The 18,892-nt window shown below is 51.1% G+C and overlaps 1 protein-coding gene and 1 long non-coding RNA gene across 6 annotated transcripts; one reads left to right on the top strand and one right to left on the bottom strand.

Moving 5' to 3' along the window:
• Positions 1–63: 63 nt before the first annotated feature.
• Misp (mitotic spindle positioning) lies at positions 64–10,690 on the top strand. 5 transcript variants are annotated; one of them, XM_076919559.1, is made up of 5 exons: positions 64–175; positions 4,767–6,492; positions 6,950–7,083; positions 8,865–8,903; positions 9,485–10,690. In XM_076919559.1, exons 2-5 carry the CDS (start codon positions 4,824–4,826, stop codon positions 9,572–9,574), a joined length of 1,932 nt encoding a protein of 643 aa, XP_076775674.1. In that variant the 5' UTR covers positions 64–175; positions 4,767–4,823; the 3' UTR covers positions 9,575–10,690. The 5 variants fall into 5 exon arrangements, with proteins under 5 accessions (XP_076775674.1, XP_076775676.1, XP_076775677.1 ...); XM_076919561.1 differs by having other exon boundaries at positions 91–175; positions 4,734–6,492; XM_076919562.1 differs by lacking the exon at positions 64–175 and adding an exon at positions 1,680–1,793.
• Positions 10,691–16,953: 6,263 nt separating this feature from the next.
• Positions 16,954–17,982, bottom strand: LOC143435650 (uncharacterized). The gene is made up of 2 exons (XR_013106138.1): positions 17,671–17,982; positions 16,954–17,569 (listed from the first exon to the last, which is right to left on the bottom strand). It is a non-coding gene; the product is annotated as an uncharacterized LOC143435650 (long non-coding RNA).
• Between the last annotated feature and the right edge of the window lie 910 nt (positions 17,983–18,892).

Here is an 18,892-nt window from a genome sequence, read left to right as displayed (position 1 = left end):
TGCTAAAGTTCTTGGGTTTCACCTGGGCGGGAAGGGGCGCGGCCTCCTGGTGGTGGAACCATAAAAAGGCCAGGCCCTGCAGGACACAGAAGGCTTCTCTCCCGTGTGGCCACTGCAGTCCTCAGGGTGAGCCCCTCACTGGCATCTTTCCCAGAACTCTGCGGCACCTGGACAGGTAAGGGACAGTTGTGGGCAGCCCCCCAAGGACCTTGGTCTCCATATCTGCCACACCCATGTCCTTGGGCTGTGATGTTGGGAATAGAGAGGTCCTCAAAGATACCCTACAACATCTGAGCTAGGTTCTGCAGAGTGGGGGAGATGCCCTTCTTTTTCCCTCTCTGAGGTTTTAGAGAAGTTTCTCTCCTTTGGCCTCAGTTTTCTTATCTGTATAAAATGGGGACAAGGGACTCCTAGACAGCAATTTTATAGATAGCTATTTTAGACTTGAGAAACAAGTCTGTAACCAAGCTGACCTCAAACTCATAGTAATCCTCCTGCATCAGTTTCCTGAGTACTGAGATGTCAGGTGTGTGGGCTCAATCAGAGGCCCTTTCAAGACTCGAGTTTCCCTGTGAAAAGTGGTCAGTATGGTAGAGTGCCTATAATGTAGGGAGAAAGGTGATAGTTCAAATCCCGCCAACCCGTGGGACTGAATATGCCCTGCACTTCAGTGCCCACTTCTGCTAAATAGAGATGAAGGGGCCCAAAGGGATTCTGGGAAGAACTACTGTCTCACACCCTGGCTTTGACTGTCTCCTCTGTGGTAGGTGATGGGCAGACTGTTACCACATCTGCCAAGGGCCCCTGGAGTCCAGCTGGGAGACCATTGACTGAAGGGAAAAGACAGAGATTCAGAGGGGGCCCACAAGCCAGCCCATGGGGGCGGTCAGGAACCTCAGCACTATACTCAGGTTCCACAGGCCGTGGGCTGCCTAAACCACTTGGATCCAGAGGGGACGGTGGGAGCCTTGACCCTTGCCACCTCATGGCACTGGGGTCTGCACTTGGCCTGCGTGGCCAGTGTTCCTGGGCATTTTATATGTTTGTTTTTGAGTTTTTGAGAGAGGTCTCACTCTGTAGCCAGAGCTACAAATAATAGCAATCAAACTAATAGCAATCCCACTGCCTCAGCCCCCTGAGTGCTGGGGTGACAGGCCTGTTTCTTTGTACCTGGCTTTGCTGGGTGTTTCTGAAGGCATCATTATTTCAAGTGAACTTCTGTGTGAATGTGACAGGGAGAATTCCCATTTCCTGGATGAGAAAGCAAGGGCCAGAGGGTTGAGCAGGATCCAGCCAGAAGCCTCACAGACTCCTAGAGAACAGCGATTTGAAATCTACACCCCGAGTTCCCTAACCCTGCTGTGGTATCCGCTAGGCTGGAAACATCACGCACATCTGTCTTTCAGTCTACCTGGATCAAAGAGGGCATTGATTGAAAGAAGAGACAGAGATTCAAAGGGTCCCACAAGCTAGCCCAGGCTTGGGATTCAGTCTCCTTGTTCCCTCCTCAGTCAGCAGGACTTGGGAAAGGTGGGAAACCAGGCAGAGGCTCAATTCCGGCTCAGGCCTGCAGCGGGCACGGTGCCCGCCCTCATCGGCCTGAGTATCGTTTTTCTGTCTTCTCTGGACTTTGTTTCCCATGTCTGGGTGGGGACGGAGAGGAGGGGCGCACCTGCTCCTGGGTGAGGCCTCCGTCCCCTTGGTAACATGTGGCCAGGGCGGAGCCCAGGGGCCTTTCCTGCAGAGGACAGAGCCTGAGACTGGGAGGTGGCCTGGGCACCTGGAGCTGGCAGGTGAGGCTGGGGACACTGGGAGTCCGGGAAGCTGGGAGTCTGGAGCTGGGAAAGGTGAGGCCCTCATCGAAGGAGAAGAGGTTTGTTTATGGTATGCCTACTGGCAGGGTTGGCTTGCCTACAGGGGGTCACAGGGAATTCCCATACCCGCCTGTACCTCACCACCCTTGGCCCTGGCTGGAGCCCTACGTTGTCCTCCTGGATCTCAGAACCTGCTGTCACCCACTAACCCAAAAGAAACCCTGGGCCTGGTGTGGATAAGGCTTCCGTTTGTACCCAGATGCCAGAATACCAAATCCTAGCTCACTGAGAAAGAGGCTGGAACCAAAGACACAGTCGTGGCCAGAGATCTGTGAGGCCCCATGAATTCAGGGCCTGATTTAAAGAAGCCAGCGGACCCATGCCTGAATGTGCAGGCTCAGGCTTGTCCAGGCTTCAGGGTCAGAGCTTTGACAAGTTTCTTCAGGGCCAGCTATCTAGGCAACAAAAGGGCCCTAAGGGACAGGAAAGAGACTTCTCAGGGCACCACCCTGCTAGGTGGTGGCCCCAGTAAGGAGCCTTTGCCCTGCAGGTAGGAGGCCATAGGAAGCAGGTGCACCCACAGGGGCCATAAACCCAGTTTCAATAGGGAGTCACAGTTCCAGGGTGCGGCTGGGCGGAGCAAGCTTCTTGGAGCCTTGGTGGTAACTGGGAAGGAACTGGCTTTGGAAAGCGTGCCATCATCCTGGGAGGTTCCAGCTTCAACTGTCTGTGGCCAGCACCTTCAGGGCACAGACAAAATCCGCCCTTGTCCCCGGTTCTTATGAGCCCTGAATAGGACGTTAATGTTTGAGGTGATTGATGGACTGAGGACTAAGAAGCCACCCCTGTGGGGAGATGAAGACCTTGAAGGGACCCTTTGTAGCCAACAGGGCTTCTTCAGACTGGCCCCTTAGGAGCCCCTGAGACCCCTGCTGGATCTGGAGCTTCAGTGATCAGATCTACAGCCGGTGTGAAGCGTGTACTGAATGTTTACAGTATTACCAGGCCCCTAGAGATGAATTAGGTTTTATTATTGTTTTCCTTATTATTATTTTTGGATTTTGGTGAAAGGGTCTCCCTATGTAGCCCTGGCTGTCCTAAAACTCACAGAGATCCTCCTGCCTCTGCATCCCACTGGGGCTAAAGGAGTGGGCCACTACCCCCTGCAGAGCTCAGCTTTGTAGATCCTTGGCAAGGCTGTCCTGCCAGCCAAGCCCAGTCAGAGAGGGGCCCAGTGGCCTTGAATCCCGACCCGGAACCCTACCCTCCGACCTGAATCACTGGGGAAGGAGAACCCCACCTATGGAGGGGTAGCACCCTTTCTCCAGAGGTCATGTCTGACTGTCAGAGGACAAGGGCCATAAAACACTGCATACATATCAGTCAGCCTGCAAACATGGGTGCACAACAGCTCTGGGTTAGAGGATAGGAGGCGGCAGGAAGTTCAGTGGCCGAGCACCCAGGAGCAGCAGGATTCCTTGAGCCTTGATTAAGTACTTGCTGTATGTGTTAGGACTATCCACGCACACAGAAATTCTTCCATTCTCAGAAGTGCTGTGGAAGGGGCAGGGGATCGATTACCCTCCACAGGACCGCTAGGAGTGTCGGGGAAAGTCCAGCCCCTTAAGATACTCTGCTTCAAAATACAATGAATAGGGACAGGGTTCAAGGGTGGATCTCCTGCCTAGAATCCCCCAGTGAGGGCCTAGGGGTGTGGTCAGGGGTGGATTCCCGCCTAGAATCCCCCAGTGAGGGCCTAGGGGTGTGGTTCACCAGCGTTCACTTGCTTGAGATTGGTGTCCCTCTGAGCTGTGCAGAGTCAGGTTGTGGGCTTGAGCACTGACTGAATGTGGCTCCTGAGCAGGCCTGCAGACTCTGAAGACTGGAGAAACAAAAGTGAAAGGAGGTGTGAGGGCCTGGAAGGAGCTGGGGGGAAAGGTGGGGCCCCAGATAACAAGTCAGTGTGTCACCTATGGCTCTGAGCCCCACCTAGGACCAGGGACAAGGTCCAGGGCACTCCCAGTTGTTCTTGGCTTTATGGTGCTGAGGCAGGTGCTGTTGAGATGGAACTTGGTGCTCTTTGAAGCAGAGATCCAAGGTGTGAGAACTGGGAAACAGGTTTTGTTACATGCTCTGAGCCTCGGTTTTCCCACTTGGCATCATCCATTGCCAAGAACAAGAGCCCAATGGCTGTCTGTGAAAGATCAGGTGAAAGATCTGGGAATTAGTGTGAGGGGCTGTGTCCTGAGAGGGGGACGGGCCACGGTGGGAAGCCCACAGTCTCAGCTGTAAGGCTGACCTCGATTCACATTGCTGAAGAGAGGTAAGGGCCAGCAGGACAGAGCAAAAGCAGGCACGCAGCCTGCACAAGTTGAGTGAGTGGTTGTGCCTGCAAGAGTCACCTGATAGGTTAGCTGAGTGTGATGGCACCTGCCTGTCATCCCAGCAGTGGGGTGGCTGAGGCAGGAAGATTGGTACAGCCTGGGCTACAGAGTGAGAGCATGTCTCAGAAGGAAGGAAGGAGAGGAAGGAGAGAAAGGAGAGAAAGGAAGGAAGGAAAATAAAGAAACTAGATAAAAAAGCATAAGTTTGCCAGGCGGTGGTGGTGCACACCTTTAATCCCAGCACTTGGGAGGCAGAGGCAGGCAGATTTCTGAATTCGAGACCAGCCTGGTCTACAGAGTGAGTTCCAGGACAGCCAGGGCTACACAGAGAAACCCTGTCTCGAAAAACCAAAAAAAAAAAAAAAAAAAAAAAAAAAAAAAGAAAGCATAAGTTTGCTGTATGATCTGTAGTCAGGTAGTTTGGTCCAGGAGCTTAAATGTTTTTGGAAGATGCCATGCTGGGTTTGAGATTGCTGTCAAGAAGCTTTGCTTGTCACGGGGCTCCTGCAGCTTCTGTCCCTGTCCCTGTCCCCAGGTGACCTGACATGGTCTCTTTCTCCTCCTTAAGTGAGCCTGGAGATCTCCAACCCACAGGAGGAGGAAGGTCACACACAGACCCTTTGAGATGGATCGAGTGACCAGATATCCCATCTTCAGCAACCCCCACTCAGCACGTGTCACCAGCTTGGCACTGGATGACGAAGATACCAGCTATACGGCTGAGCTAGTGGGCATGGGGCCTGAGGCTGGCTGGAGCCAGGGTGAGCTGCAGGCCTGGTCCACTGAGTACCAGACCAGGCCAGATGTGAGGAGAACAAGCATGTCTTCCACCAGACTCGTCTTCCTTGGCCAGCAGTCTCCAAGGTCACTGTACTTGGAAGATGAGGATGAGGAGATGAAGGCTTACCACCTGGACAACAGCAGCGATGCCCTCTGCAGGCGGCCAAGGGACCTGGAGGCTGAGCGCCGGGCAGTCAGGAAGGGTGGCACGGTGGCCACACTCCAGGCTGCATCAGACCATGGAGACCCCAGGATAGCCAGCCAGCCTCGGTCCACATTCACAGAGGAGATCTTGGTGGACACAGAGCAAATTGATTTCCTGGCTGCTCGACAGCAATTCCTGAGTTTAGAAAAGGCAAACACGAACCCCGTCACATGGAGCCCCACAGCCAGGGAGACCTTTGCACGTACCCCACCAGGCATCAACCAGGCCCCCAAGACCTCCACTGGTCCCCACCTAGCCAATGGCTATGCCATTTCTGTCATGTCACCAAAGAAGGAAGTAACCTTGGAGAAGTCTTTCCATGTGTCCCCAGCTAGATCTATTCATATAGCCAATGACCCCATCTTCCAGACCCGAGCAGAGTCCCCCGAGACCCCCAAAGAGACGCCCATTGAGAGAGAGATCAGACTGGCCCAGGAGCGAGAGGCAGAGCTAAGGGAACAGAGAGGGCTTAGGCGGGCTTCCGGGCACCAAGAGCTGGTACAGATCCCCAGCAGACCACTGCTTAGCAAGATGAGTCTGACAGAGACACCCCCACGGAGAGACAGGGGCCGCCCATCCCTCTACGTGCAGAGGGACATGGTGCAAGAGATACAGCGAGAAGAAGACCATCGACGAGAGGGTCTGCAGGTAGGCAGGGCATCCACACCTGACTGGTCTTCCCAGGACCCTCAGCCTGGGCTCCAGAGAAGCCTGAGCTCTGATTGCATCCTCAGCCCAGATGCCCGAGCCACAGACCCAGTTCCAGAGGCTAGGAAAATTAACCGGATCCCACTGGATGCCTACCAGCCGTATCTGGGCCCCGGGACTCCCAAACCAGAATTCTCAGCCTTCGGAGTATATAGCAAGCCAAGTGGTGTCTCCGCAGAAGACACCAAAGCCACTGCCTTCCGGAAGGCCACAGAATCTCCAAGGCACGTCTCAGAATCCTCTGGAAGAAGTCTGAGCTCAAAACAAGAGCGGTCCAAGCCTTCTGGAAAGCCTGCCAATGGGGGTGTCGTGAGATTGGGGAATTTCCACCTGCGTCCACTGCGATTCAAGGTCCCAGATGTCTCCCAGGGGGCTGAGACCTCCCATACCTGGGGCTGGGAAGTGGCCGGAGGCCCTGTGTTGAGGCTACAAAAGTCACAGTCATCTGACCTGCTAGAGAGGGAGATGGAGAGTGTCTTGCGGAGGGAGCGAGAAGTGGCTGAGGAACGAAGGAATGCCTTCTTCCCAGAGGTGTTCTCGCCAGTGCTGGACCAGGAGGAGAGCCATGAGCAAGACTCCCGGAGCTCCTCCCGGGCATCGGGTGAGCAGGGATCGGAGGGTGGCTATTCTGTCCTGAGGGCCTGGGCTGGAGAAGGAGCATGGAAAGCAGAGTTCAAACGCACCCATTTCTCCCAGGAAGTAGATTTTGGAGAGAAAAACACCAACGTTGCTTTAGAGTTTTTGAATGCTCTGTTATTGGGTGCATAGGACTTTACTCTATGGTTCTGAATATTCTGTTGTTGGACTGTAAGTTTTCAAGTCTTTGCCCTTGGAATTGATTGCTCCTCTATCTAATGACACGTTCTTCCATTGCTTGGTGGTATTTTTTGGCACATAGTCTAAAAATCTTTCCTGAGTGGCTGTTTTAGTCGATCTGTCATGGGTTGCCTGTCAGCCTGTCTGTTCACCTGTCTCCATAAGCACTCCAGACTCAAGTCTCCCAGCCTGAGACTGACAGTCCCCTCTCCCCATGCCACCTCCTTCTGCCCCCACCACAGGCATCACCGGCAGCTATTCAGTGTCAGAATCACCGTTATTCACCCCCGTTCACCTGACTTCGGGCCTGGTGTGGAAGGTGGAAACTGCAAAGGACGGTGCTCCACCAGAGCAGAAGACAAGGAAGGAGATGTGGGTGAGTCAGGCTGACTGAGGTGTGACTGGTGCTGCCCATGGGGTCAGGCCAGGCCATCACACTGACTGGGTGTCTTCTCTGCTATCTAATCTAAGAGGACACACAAGCAGGGGACATTGTCCTTATGGTGAGATCGCTCTTGGGGTCAAAGGAGGAAGGCTGATAAAGAAAGAAACAGATACTAACTGTCATTATCACTTTTTTTTTAAACAGAATTTTTTTTTTTTTTTTTTTTTTTTTTGGTTTTTTCGAGACAGGGTTTCTCTGTGTAGCCCTGGCTGTCCTGGAACTCACTCTGTAGACCAGGCTGGCCTCGAACTCAGAAATCCGCCTGCCTCTGCCTCCCAAGTGCTGGGATTAAAGGCGTGCGCCACCACTGGCCAGCCAGAATTTCTTTTTTAAGATTTATTTTATTTATGAGTACACTGTAGCTGTCTTCAGACACACCAGAAGAGGGCATTGGATCCATCGGATCCCATTACAGATGGTTGTGAGCCACCATGTGGTTGCTGGGAATTGAACTCAGGACCACTGGAAGAGCAGTCAGTGCTCTTAACCACTGGGCCATCTCTCCAGCTCTATTTTTTTTTTTTTTTTTTCAGAAAGACAGAATTACACTATGTAGCCCTGGCTCTACCCTGGAACTCACTCTGTAGACCAGGCTGGCCTCAAACTCACAGAGATCCACCTGCCTCTGCTTCCCAAGTGCTGGGATTAAAGGCGTGCACCAGTAGCCCAGGTCCACCATACTTTTTTAAGTGTGTGTGTGTGTGTGTGTGTGTCAGAGAGAGAGAGAGAGATAGAGAGAGGGAGAGGGAGACAGGGAGGGGGAGGAGGAGGGGGAGGGGGAGGGGGAAGGAGGGAGAAAGTGGGGAGAGAGAGAGAATGTGCTACTATGCATGTATGAAGATCATATCACCACCACCTTGGGACTTGGTTCTCAGCTTCCTTCTCTGAGACAAAGTCTCTTTGTCGCTGCTGCGGGGTCTGCAGCAGGCTCATTGGCCTACCATTTGTGGGCGCTCTCTTATCTCCCACCCCCACAGAACAGTGGACTCACAAACACACTCTGTCACTTTCCTTTTCACACTGGTTCTGAGGGTTTGAACTCAGGTCCCCACACTTGGAATGCAAGCATCTTAGCCCTTGTGGGGTGACCTTATCCCAGTCCTCGTGGGGTGACCTTATCTCAGCCCTCGTGGGGTGACCTCATCTCAGCCCTCGTGGGGTGACCTCATCCCAGTCACACCTTCAGCATCTTTGGGATCACACACACCCAGGACCCAAGATCACACACCAACCTGATTTCAAGCGTAGTTACCCGGACCATGCTTGAAGAGTCCAGGGGACACCTCAGAGAATAACACATATCTCAGCCTAGCCTCCCTGGCCCAGCCTGACACGATTCCAGTGCAGGCAAGCAGTAGCTCTGTTATTACCCTTTGTCTCCTCCTCTGATAACCATGAGTGTTCTGTGGATAGAGTCATCTGTGTGCTACGGCCAGTGGCCACTTGGTACACGCCTGCTGTCCTCACTATGGAACACTGAGAGTGACTATGGGCACTGTCAGCCAGAGGCTCCAACAAGTGGAGCGCCAGTTCAGTGTGGCAGATAGCCTTGAGTTCAGTGACTACAAGACTCTGGGAAGATGCCACCAGAAAGGGGGTGTGTGTCTCGTCCCATCTGTCACTAAGGGGTAATTTGGCTGTGTGAGAACTTTCAGGTGGGAACTGGAACTAGGCAGGAAGGATGAGCACTGATCTTCATTCCTCTCCCTCAGTATGCAGGTATCAATCCCTCCGATGGTGTCAACTCAGAGGTGAGTGAGCTCCAGAGGGAAAGAACTTGAGTCTTTCCCTTCTTGGCAATACCCTGATCATAGCACTGTTCACTGAAGGCCTTCCACTGGGATGTAGGACTGCAGTAGCAATCTGCTCTGTTGGTAGAGTCATCCTGGGGTAGATTGTGCTATCATCTGCTTATGATGCCTGCAATGGGTACAGATTATGGCAAAAAGGTCTGTGTGAGGCTTTTTTACCAAAAGACAAAGATTTCAACAGATTGAACCATAGTAGGAGTGTTATTATTATTATTATTATTATTATTATTACTATTCATCCTGGTTGGCCACATGGAACTTTCTATGTAAGCTGGCCTTCAAGTCACAATCTTCCAGCCTCAGCCTCCTGAGTGCTGACTTTATAGCTGTAACCCTTTCTGGGCTGAAGATGGGCACAAGTTCCTTGCTGTGGAGCTCAACAGAAGTTAGCAGGTTCGTAGGTCATACTGTTAGAAGGGGAGGGGAGGTTCTCACCTCAGCTCTGCACAGATACTCCTGTACATTGGTGACATGGAGCCGGCTGGGGGTGGTCATCACTTCAGCATCTTTCTTGTATGCAGGTTCTGGGAGCCACCAGGGTAAAGCGACATAAGAATCTCTTGGCGGAACGCTGGGAAGCACACATCTATGCCAGCGAGGATGAAAACTGAGACTGGAAACAGGCGCCCATTCCCCCGTCCTCTGGAAGCTGCCAGACCTGTCCCCAGTCTCTGCTGTCAGGTCCCTATTTAAACACACAGCCCAGGCTGATGTTTGTGGCCTGCAGTTGGTTTGGTTTTCCTGGGGTGGGCGTGTGTTTCCCGTTTGGGAGTGGTTCTCAGCTGAGGCTAAAATGATAATCCGGCCAGGCTTCTGTGTAGCTAAGACTTTCCCAAATGCTCTGGGGTTCAAGGAGGAAACAAGGCTGCCCACCATGGGATGTGAGACCCTGGGAGGTGTGGCTCCACCGCTCCCCTCACATCCCTCAGCCCCTCAGCAAGGTGCAGAGCCTAGATCTGTCACTGTGCAGAAAGAAAGCTCTGTTTGGGGACCTGCCGTTCCAGTCTCGCCAACCCCAAATATGTCCTGTGGCTCTGAAATAAACCTGTCCTGAGCTGCCTGCCTGGAGTGGAGGGTGCATCACAGCAGACTCCACATTCATCTTGGTGACACAAGCCCTATTTCCCTGAGGTCCTGGGAGCTCGTGTGTGGAGAGCTAGGCACACAGGGTTAGGAAGCTGCTGTAGTGCAGGCAGCAGGGTTGCCTTGTTGGACAGAGAAGGGAGGGCTTGAACAAGATGATCAAGTTGACGCCAACATCTGCTAAAGGCACCAAGCCTTGGCCAAGTCCCCTCTGCAGTGGGCAACCTGTGTACCTGTCCCAGGTGACAATAGGTGAATAATGAGGGTGGGTGCTCTCCTTCCCCAAGGCCTGCTGGGAGCAGCTGGAAACAGTGAGACGCTGTCAGTCCCTCTGGGTCACTGAGCCTTGCTGCAGGTAGCTGTCCATGGCAGATATTTGGAGATTTATATCTTTAAAGTTCTCACATGAATCCCTTTAATCCCAGCACTCAGGAGGCAGACGCAGGTGGATTTCTGTAAGTTTGAGGCTAGCCTGGTCTACAGACAGGACAGCATTTTACCCACTGACTGAGACTGTCTCAGTGGGCAAAGGATAGCCAGGCCAACACTGAAAAGCCTTGTCTCGAAAACCAAAATTTAAATAAATGAATGAATGAATGAATGAATGAATAAAATAAAGGTTTCCCCTTGAGGCATATGGCAAATATGATCTGGAAATAGCTAAGACTGCGAATGAAGACCCCTGGGAGAGCTGGGAGTGGCTAGGGATTGGGACGCCTCACAGAGGCAGCCTGGGCAAGGGGGTCTTTGCCCTGGAAATTCTAGCCTCAAGAAGGAAGAGCCTTCCCACAACATTTTTGCTGTTTACTGCCCCCAGCTGCAAGGCACACATGGTATCCATGCCTGCAAGGCATGCGGTTCACATGCAATCCACTTGCTATCCACACCATACATGCCTATAAGGCGCACAGTGCACATGCTATTCACGCTATCCACGCCTGTAAGGCACGTGGTATCCACGCGCCTACAAGGCACATGGCAAAAGCCTATAAATAAATACCCCAGATTTCCCTTCAATAGAGAGAGAAATGGGGCCAGGCAGTGGTGGCGCACGTCTTTAATCCCAGCACTTGGGAGGCAGAGGCAGGCGGATTTCTGAGTTCCAGGACTACACACAGAGAAACCCTGACTCAAAAAACCAAAAAAAAAAAAAAAAAAGAAGAAGAAGAAGAAGAAACAGCATTTGAACTTTGCCACCAGAGGGAGCCAAAACACCAGCAGCAGACGATTCCCGCTGGGCAGGCGAGGAGCTGCCGGCTGGGGTAGGGATGGGAGTAGGGGTCCCAGTCTAGCTGCTGAAAGGTTTTCCCTCCAGAACCCTAAGGATGAGGAACAGTTGTGACAGGTGCCTGGATCAGCCCCTGACTACAGGGACAGCAGGAAAGTTAGCCACACAGCACAAAGCTGGTGTGAATTCCAGCAGTGTCTCCTGCACAGTGTTTAACATTCTGACTTGGGAGGGGATGCATGCAGGGTAGATTTGTTTGGATCTATACAATTTTATTTACTTTTGTTATGGGATGGTGTGAGCCGCAGACCGATGTGGAGGTCAGAGGACACCTTTGTGGAGTCGCTCTCTGCTTCTACTTTGACATATGTTCTGGTTTGGGTTCTGAGACAAGGTTTCTCGGTGTAGCCCTGGCTGACCTAGAAGTCACTCTGTAGACCAGGCTGGCCTTGAACTTAGAGATCCTCCTGCCTCTGCCTCTGGAGTGCTGGGACTAAAGGCGTGTGCAATCACCATATATCTGATAGCTTCTAAGTGTAGGAATCAGGTCCGGCTTGCTCAGCTAGTTTACCAGCCTGGATTGTGTTGGTCTGGACTTCTTTGAGATTTTAAAATATTTTTATGTGTTTTATGTGTTTTGTTTTTTATGTGTTTTATGTGTTTTGTTTCATCACATGTGTGACTGGTGCCAGGGGCTCAGAAGAGGGTATCAGCTCCAGATGCCTTTGAACTGCCATGTGGTTCTTGAGAACAGAACTACAGAACTCATTTTCTAATTTTTGTTTTGTTGGGAGAGGAGATGGAGACAGGGTTTTTTTTGTTTGGTTGGTTGGTTGTTTTTTTTTTTTTGTTTTTTTTGTTTGTTTTTTTTTTTTTTTTTGCATATCCCTGGCTGTCCAGAAACTCATAGACCAGGCTGTCCTCGAACAGTTTCTTTTTCTTTTTTTTTTTTTTTAAATTGTTTCCTTTTTTTTGTAGAATTTATTTATTTATTTTGTGTAAGTACACTGTAGCTGTCTTCAGACACCCATATGAGGGCATCAGATCTCATTATGGATGGTTGTGAGCCACCATGTGGTTGCTGGGATTTGAACTCATGACCTCTGGAAGAGCAGTCAGTGCTCTTAACCACTGAGCCATCTCACCAGCCCCCTCGAACAGTTTCTTTTTTTTGTTTTTTTGTTTGTTTGTTTGTTTTGTTTTGTTTTTTTGTTTTTTCGAGACAGGGTTTCTCTGTGTATCCCTGGCTGTCCTAGAACTCACTCTGTAGACCAGGCTGGCCTCGAACTCAGAAATCTGCCTGCCTCTGCCTCCCGAGTGCTGGGATTAAAGGCCTGCGCCACCACCGCCTGGCCCTCGAACAGTTTCAAAACAAATATTCCCAAAACAACTAATTATATTCTGACTCCAACGATTTACCTGCATGGGTTACTTGCCCAGAGATCCACCTGCCTCTGCCTCCTAAATGCTGGTATCAAAGCCATGGGTCACCACCGCCCAGCAACTATAAAAACTTTAAGTCAGACACAATGGCATACATCTCTCAAGCCAGATCTCAAGAGGCTGGAAGACTGAAGTGAACTGATGACCGGCCTCAGCTGCAGAGTGAGACCTTGCCTCAGTGCAGACAGACAGACAGACTACACACATAAACTCAGTGCATACAGACAGACAGAGAGACAGACTACACACATAAAAGGTTGTAGCTCAGTGATGAACCCTCCTCTAGACTCCACACCCAGCACCATAAGCTATGTCAGCTCGTCACACAGGAGCTGACAGTTCTACATCTTAATCGGAAGGCAGCAGAAGGGGACTATCTTCCACAGGGAGCCAGGAGGAGGGGCTCTTATACACTGGGCAGTGCTTGAGCATAGGACCTCAAAGCCCATCCCCAGTGACACACCTACTCTAACAAAGCCACACCTCCTAACAGTGCCGCTCCGAGGGCCATGCACTCAGACACATGAGGTGCAGGAGGCAGGAGGCAGGAGGATAAGGAGTTCACAGTCACCCACAGGTAAAAAGGGAACTAGAGGCTGGCCAGGGTAGCCTGAGACCCATTTACTTCCAGAATGAAATAGAATAACTTTTAAAGTTTCAAAACAAATATTCCCAAGACAACTAATTACATTCTGACTCCAACGATTTACCTGCATGGGTTACTTGCGACAGAGGTACCTGAACTGAGAACTTTACCAACATCAGAAAATGTGGGGCTGGAGGAGGAACATTAAGTAATTCTCCACATGGGCTGGAAAGATGGTTAAGAGCACTGACTGCTCTCCCAGAGGTCTTGAGTTCACTTCCCAGCAACCACATGGTGGCTCACAACCATCTGGGATCTGATGTCCTTCTCTGGCGTGTCTGACAGCTACAGTGTCTTCATATAAAATAAATAAATTAAAAAAAAACAGTAATCCTCCACTATCCCTAACCATCCCCCACCATCCCATCCCCCATCATCCCCCACCATCCCCCACCACCCCACCATCCCCCACCATCCCCTACCACCCGCCATCCTCCACCATCCTCCACCACCACCATCCCCCACCATCCCCCACCATCTCCCCCCACCATCCCCCACCATCCTCCCCCCCACCATCCCCCACCATCCTTCCCACTAGCTTCCCATCAAGTCCTGCATCTCTCTTTCTTCTCTCATGGTCCGCAGCTCTGTTCTGGTTTCCATCTATGTGTTCCAAGCAGTAGAAAGAGCACCCTACAGCAACATGTGACAGTTCCTCCTCCCTTATTCTCATGGCTCCCATCTTACGAATGTCAAAAGTTAAATCCTCCCATAGCAGCTCAGATGTTAAGAGAACATATTCCTCTTAAGGGAACCCAAGTTCAATTCCCAGCACCTGCACAGCATTGTACAACCATTTATAACTTTAGTTCCTGGGGGTCCAGCGCCCTCTCTGGCCTCTGTGGGAACTGCACATACATGATGCACATTTACACATGGAGGCAACCATCCATGCATATAAAATACAAATAAGCCAGGCAGTGGTGGTGCACGCCTTTAATCCCAGCACTTGGGAGGCAGAGGCAGGTGAATTTCTGAGTTCAAGGTCAGCCTGGTCTACAGAGTGAGTCCAGGACAGTCAGGGTTACACAGAGAAACCCTGTCTCGAAAAACCAAAATAATAATAATACAACAAATAAATAACAAATTTAAAGAGTGAAATAATAAATTCTCACAATAGCCCAGATCCTCACCCTGTAGTTCTCCCTGTCTCCCCCTTTTCTGCCGCCCGGGTCTTCTTCCCACATGCCTGGCATGGTGATACCATTTGAATGTGAGTGTCTGTGCTTCCTGCCTAGAACCTCTACAGGGACAGAGGGGGCTTTCAGGTAGGTTTCCACAGTACTGTAGGTTTGGAGATCACCCCTTGTAAGAACCAGACTTTCTTTGAAGTTGTGGAAAATCCATTCCAAAAGGAAATCATGGCTATGTCAGCCCTTTGCTCTGGGTCATCCAGTTTTTTATTTTGAGACAAGGTCTCACAGACATTAGACCAAGCTGTCTTTAACTTCATAGCCCAGGATGGTCCCAGTCTCCTATCCCTTGCTCCTCAGAGCTAAGGTGACACACAGGGACTACTGTGCCCTTCTCTCTGAGAGCAGTTATACCATCGATCTTGTGGAAGGTTTTGTATATTTTTGCAGGAGTTCTCTGTTGACCTCGCTCCTCCAAGTGTCTTCTCTCCGAGTGCCATTTGCAACTTGTTTAAAATAAAATAGTAAATGGGTTTTTTGTTTGTTTGTTTGTTTTTCGAGACAGGGTTTCTCTGTGTAGCTCTGGCTGTCCTGGAACTCACTCTGTAGACCAGGCTGGCCTCAAACTCAGAAATCCTGCCTCTGCCTCCCAAGTGCTGGGATTAAAGGCGTGCACAACCACCGCCCGGCAATAGTAAATGTTTTATCTGAAAATAAATCGCATCTGCAAAGGCTAAGTGGGTGGGTCATAGATGGGGACTGGCCACCGACCACAGCATCAGCTTCTCCACACACACAACAAAAGAAATTCTGCTCCATCCACAGCTGAAGAGGCTGACACGCAGATGCCCTCTGACACAGCAGCGTTGTAGCCAAAATTAGACCCCTGCTCTCTGTGCAACTGTCCTTGCCTTAGTGACCACATGGTCAGGATGACTCTGGAAGGTTCAGCCCCTGAGCCATATCTGGACCTGTCTAAGGAAGTATACTACTGGTCTGGCATGAAACCCATAATTGCAAGTCCCCAAGTCCCCTTTCCTGCCAGGAAATGGCCATCTCTGTGCTGTCCTCTCTGGTCGGCAGCCTCAGCAGTCCACTGACTCACACGGAATAAGGCTGCTGTCCCTACCCCGCAGCGTGACAGCCCCAGCAGGGATCCTGGGTCATCTGAGGTAGTTTCTGAGCAGTGGATGGAGCTCAGGGCTTGGCTGAGCACCGATTCAGTAGTGTGTACTTTGAGGTGAATGTGACAGGTGAATAACCTTCATCCCAGTATTCAGGAGGCTGAGGTAGGAGGATTATTGTGAGTTCAAGGCTAGCCTGGGGTACATTATTTCCAGTCTCAAGAAAGAAAGAAAATAATTCTCAGTCCATTCAGGACACAGAGGTAAGGGGATCTCTGTGAGGTTTTTTCTTTTGGTTTTTCGAGACAGGGTTTCTCTGTGTAGCCCTGGCTGTCCTGGAACTCACTCTGTAGACCAGGCTGGCCTCGAACTCAGAAATCCGCCTGCCTCTGCCTCCCAAGTGCTGGGGTTAAAGGCGTGCGCCACCACCGCCCGGCTCTCTGTGAGTTTAAGGTCAGCCTTGCCAACACACCAAATGCTAGGCCAGCCAGGACTGCATAGAAGAAATATAAATGAATAAATAAATAAGCAAGCACAGGCTGGATGGTGGTGGCATACAACTTTAACTTCAACAGAGACTGGTGGATCTGTGAGTCTGAGGTCAGCTTACTCTACAGAGCAAGTTCTGGGTCAGCCAGGACTACAAAGCAAAACCCAGTCTAGAACACAAACAAACAAACAGGGAATAGAGAAATGTCTCATGTAAGAACTCTGGCTGCTTTTCCAGAGGACTCAGTTTGATTTCTAGCATCCACATGGCAGCTCACCTGTGTTGTTTGTTTCTAGGGTTTCTCTGTGTAGCCCTGGCTGTCCTGGAACTCACTCTGTAGACCAGGCTGGCCTCGAACTCAGAAATCCTCCTGCCTCTGCCTCCAAAGTGCTGGGATTAAAGGCGTGCTCCACCACTGCCTGGCTAAAGATTTTATTTATATGAGTACACTGTGGCTGTCTTCAAACACACCATAAGAGGGCATTGGGTCCTGTACCCTTCCCCCAGCCTTAAGCAGGCCTCAGAGTCCTTGATGGATTATGGATTATCCCACCCATCTCTGGCTGAAACCGGAGGGGTTTTGGGTTGGGCCTTCCCCTTTAAATTGAGAGCTGAACATTAAAGCTTGGAACCTGGATGGTTGTGAGCCACCATGTGGTTGCTGGGAATTGAACTCAGGACCTCTGGAAGAGCAGTCAGTTCTCTTAACCACTGAGCCATCTCTCCAGCTCACCACTGTATATAACTCCGGTTCCAGGGACTCTAACACCTTCTGACCTCCACAGACACCAGGCGTACACACAGTACACAAGCATACATGCAGGCAAAACACCCAAACAAAAATGGAGATAAATAAGTAAATGGAATTTTTTTTAAAAAAGAAATAAAAACATGAAATGAAGTGAGACTTTCTTTTAGTTTCTTCTTTGGTAATGGTGTGATCTCTGTCTTCTGAGTCAAGCTTTCACTGTGAGGCCCAGTATGGCCTCACATTCCCGATGCTCCCGCCTACTCTTCTGAAACACAGGGCATAGGGCTTGGCTACCAGGAGTGACCCACCGGGCTCCATCTCCAGCACCACATAAACAGAGCTTGGTGGCACGTGACTGTCCTCTCAGCAATCAGGAAATAGAGGCAGAAGGACCAGGTCATCTTCAGCTAAATGTCCAATTTGAGCTAGCCTTGGCTTGTAAGACCATGTTCAAAAAGACAAAAACAAATGCAGGCAGCAGGCACCCTGCATAGTCCTTCCTTGTCCTGTAGTCCTTCAAGGTTGAAAATGCCTAAGGAGCCGCTAGGGCATCGACAGAGACAGATGGGAGATCACATCCAAACTCAGAAAATTGGGCCACAAACATCCCTCGCAGGTTCTTCCAGCCCTCAGAGGAGGCAGTGACATGCACCTGAGTTGCTTGAACTTGCTGGAATTTCTTCCATGGTACAACAAGCAGACCCATTGCTGTGCGGGATATAGACAGGAGTGTAAAAGGAGATGGGGTCCTTGAGGAATAGCCTGGTGCTCCAGCCCAGCCTGTAGGTGACAGGAATCATTCCTCCTACCTTGCTGCTGCTCCCTGGTGGTACAGCCCTCCAGTAAAGGGCTGGAGGCGTGATCACAAGTGGAATACCCGACTTAGAATCCTCCAGTTAGGAGCAGGGCGGATGCTCAGGGGTGGAGCCCCTGACTAGAGTCCCAAAAAGAGGGATGGGGCGTGGTCAGAGCGGAGCCCCGCCTAGAATCCTCAGTGCGGGAGCTGAGGGACGTCTCAGGCCTCAGCTCCATCCACTCTAACAAGTATGCAGCTTGTGGTTTATGATAATATATGGAGGAGTGGGAGAAAATCACCCGCTGTGGAAGTCGGAGGAAGTGGGAGGGACTTTGCCACGGAATGTCTGTGCCCCAAGCCTGGGCTGTAGTGGTAGTCTAACCCTTCGCACCCCACCCCCAGGCTCCTTCCAAGTCCAGACAGAGAAAGGAATTCCTGGCTGAGTCTAATTTAAAACAAACAAATAAACAAGGTTTGCAGGGAGGGGAATGAGAGGAATGCGGGCGTGGCTCCTCCCTGCCGGCGAATTCCGGCCACGGACTTGCAGGGACTGAGGTCATTGTGACCCCAGCAACCCCCCCACCCCCAAGGAGCTGGAAAGCACTGTTAAGCCCACCCTAGCCTGGCCTTCCAGCATTACTCTGTTTTATGGCCTTTTGGCTCGGCTGGCCACAAATTGGAGGAGGAAAAAAAAAAAAACCACCAAAGGCGGGGATAACAAAGAACAGATTCCGGATCCCCGGTCCCGGAAACCTTTGTTTCTTAAGGCTGGGCGGCGTTCCTGAGGGACAAGCAGGGCTGTACACTTGGAGTGCTCCAAGGAACGCTCTGCAGAGAGCCCAAAATTTCTCAGGTAGTTTGAAAAACAGCGGGTTGTTTTTTTTCTTTTTTCTCAGTACTTGGAACGCTGGAGCAGGAGGATTGCAGCAATGTTTTGGTTTTTCGAGACAGGGTTTCTCTGTGTAGCCCTGGCTGTCCTGGAACTCACTCTGTAGACCAGGCTGGCCTCGAACTCAGAAATCCGCCTGCCTCTGCCTCCCAAGTGCTGGGGTTAAAGGCGTGCGCCACCACCGCGGTCTTAGATTGCAGCAATTTTAATGACTGGGCTCCATGAGACCTTGATTGTCTCAAAACATTGTTGGTGCACACCTGTCATGCCAGCATTCAGGAGGTGGAGGCAGGAGGATCGAGCGCGCGCAAGGCTATACTGGGCTACATGAGACCCTGTCTCAAAC

This window comes from Arvicanthis niloticus, chromosome 22 (genome assembly GCF_011762505.2).
Source record: "Arvicanthis niloticus isolate mArvNil1 chromosome 22, mArvNil1.pat.X, whole genome shotgun sequence".
NCBI classification, from domain to species: domain Eukaryota; kingdom Metazoa; phylum Chordata; class Mammalia; order Rodentia; family Muridae; genus Arvicanthis; species Arvicanthis niloticus.
The sequence above is the reverse complement of the archived record's forward strand: the minus strand, read 5'-3'. Positions and strand labels throughout refer to the sequence as shown.

Bases quoted from the DNA above. Each gene is read 5' to 3' on its own strand.
- Misp (XM_076919559.1), top strand. From the start codon at position 4,824: ATGGATCGAGTGACCAGATATCCCATCTTCAGCAACCCCCACTCAGCA. The intron at 6,493-6,949 runs GTGAGCAGGGAT...CCCCCACCACAG, and splicing joins GAGCTCCTCCCGGGCATCGG to GCATCACCGGCAGCTATTCA. The intron at 7,084-8,864 runs GTGAGTCAGGCT...CCTCTCCCTCAG, and splicing joins AGACAAGGAAGGAGATGTGG to TATGCAGGTATCAATCCCTC.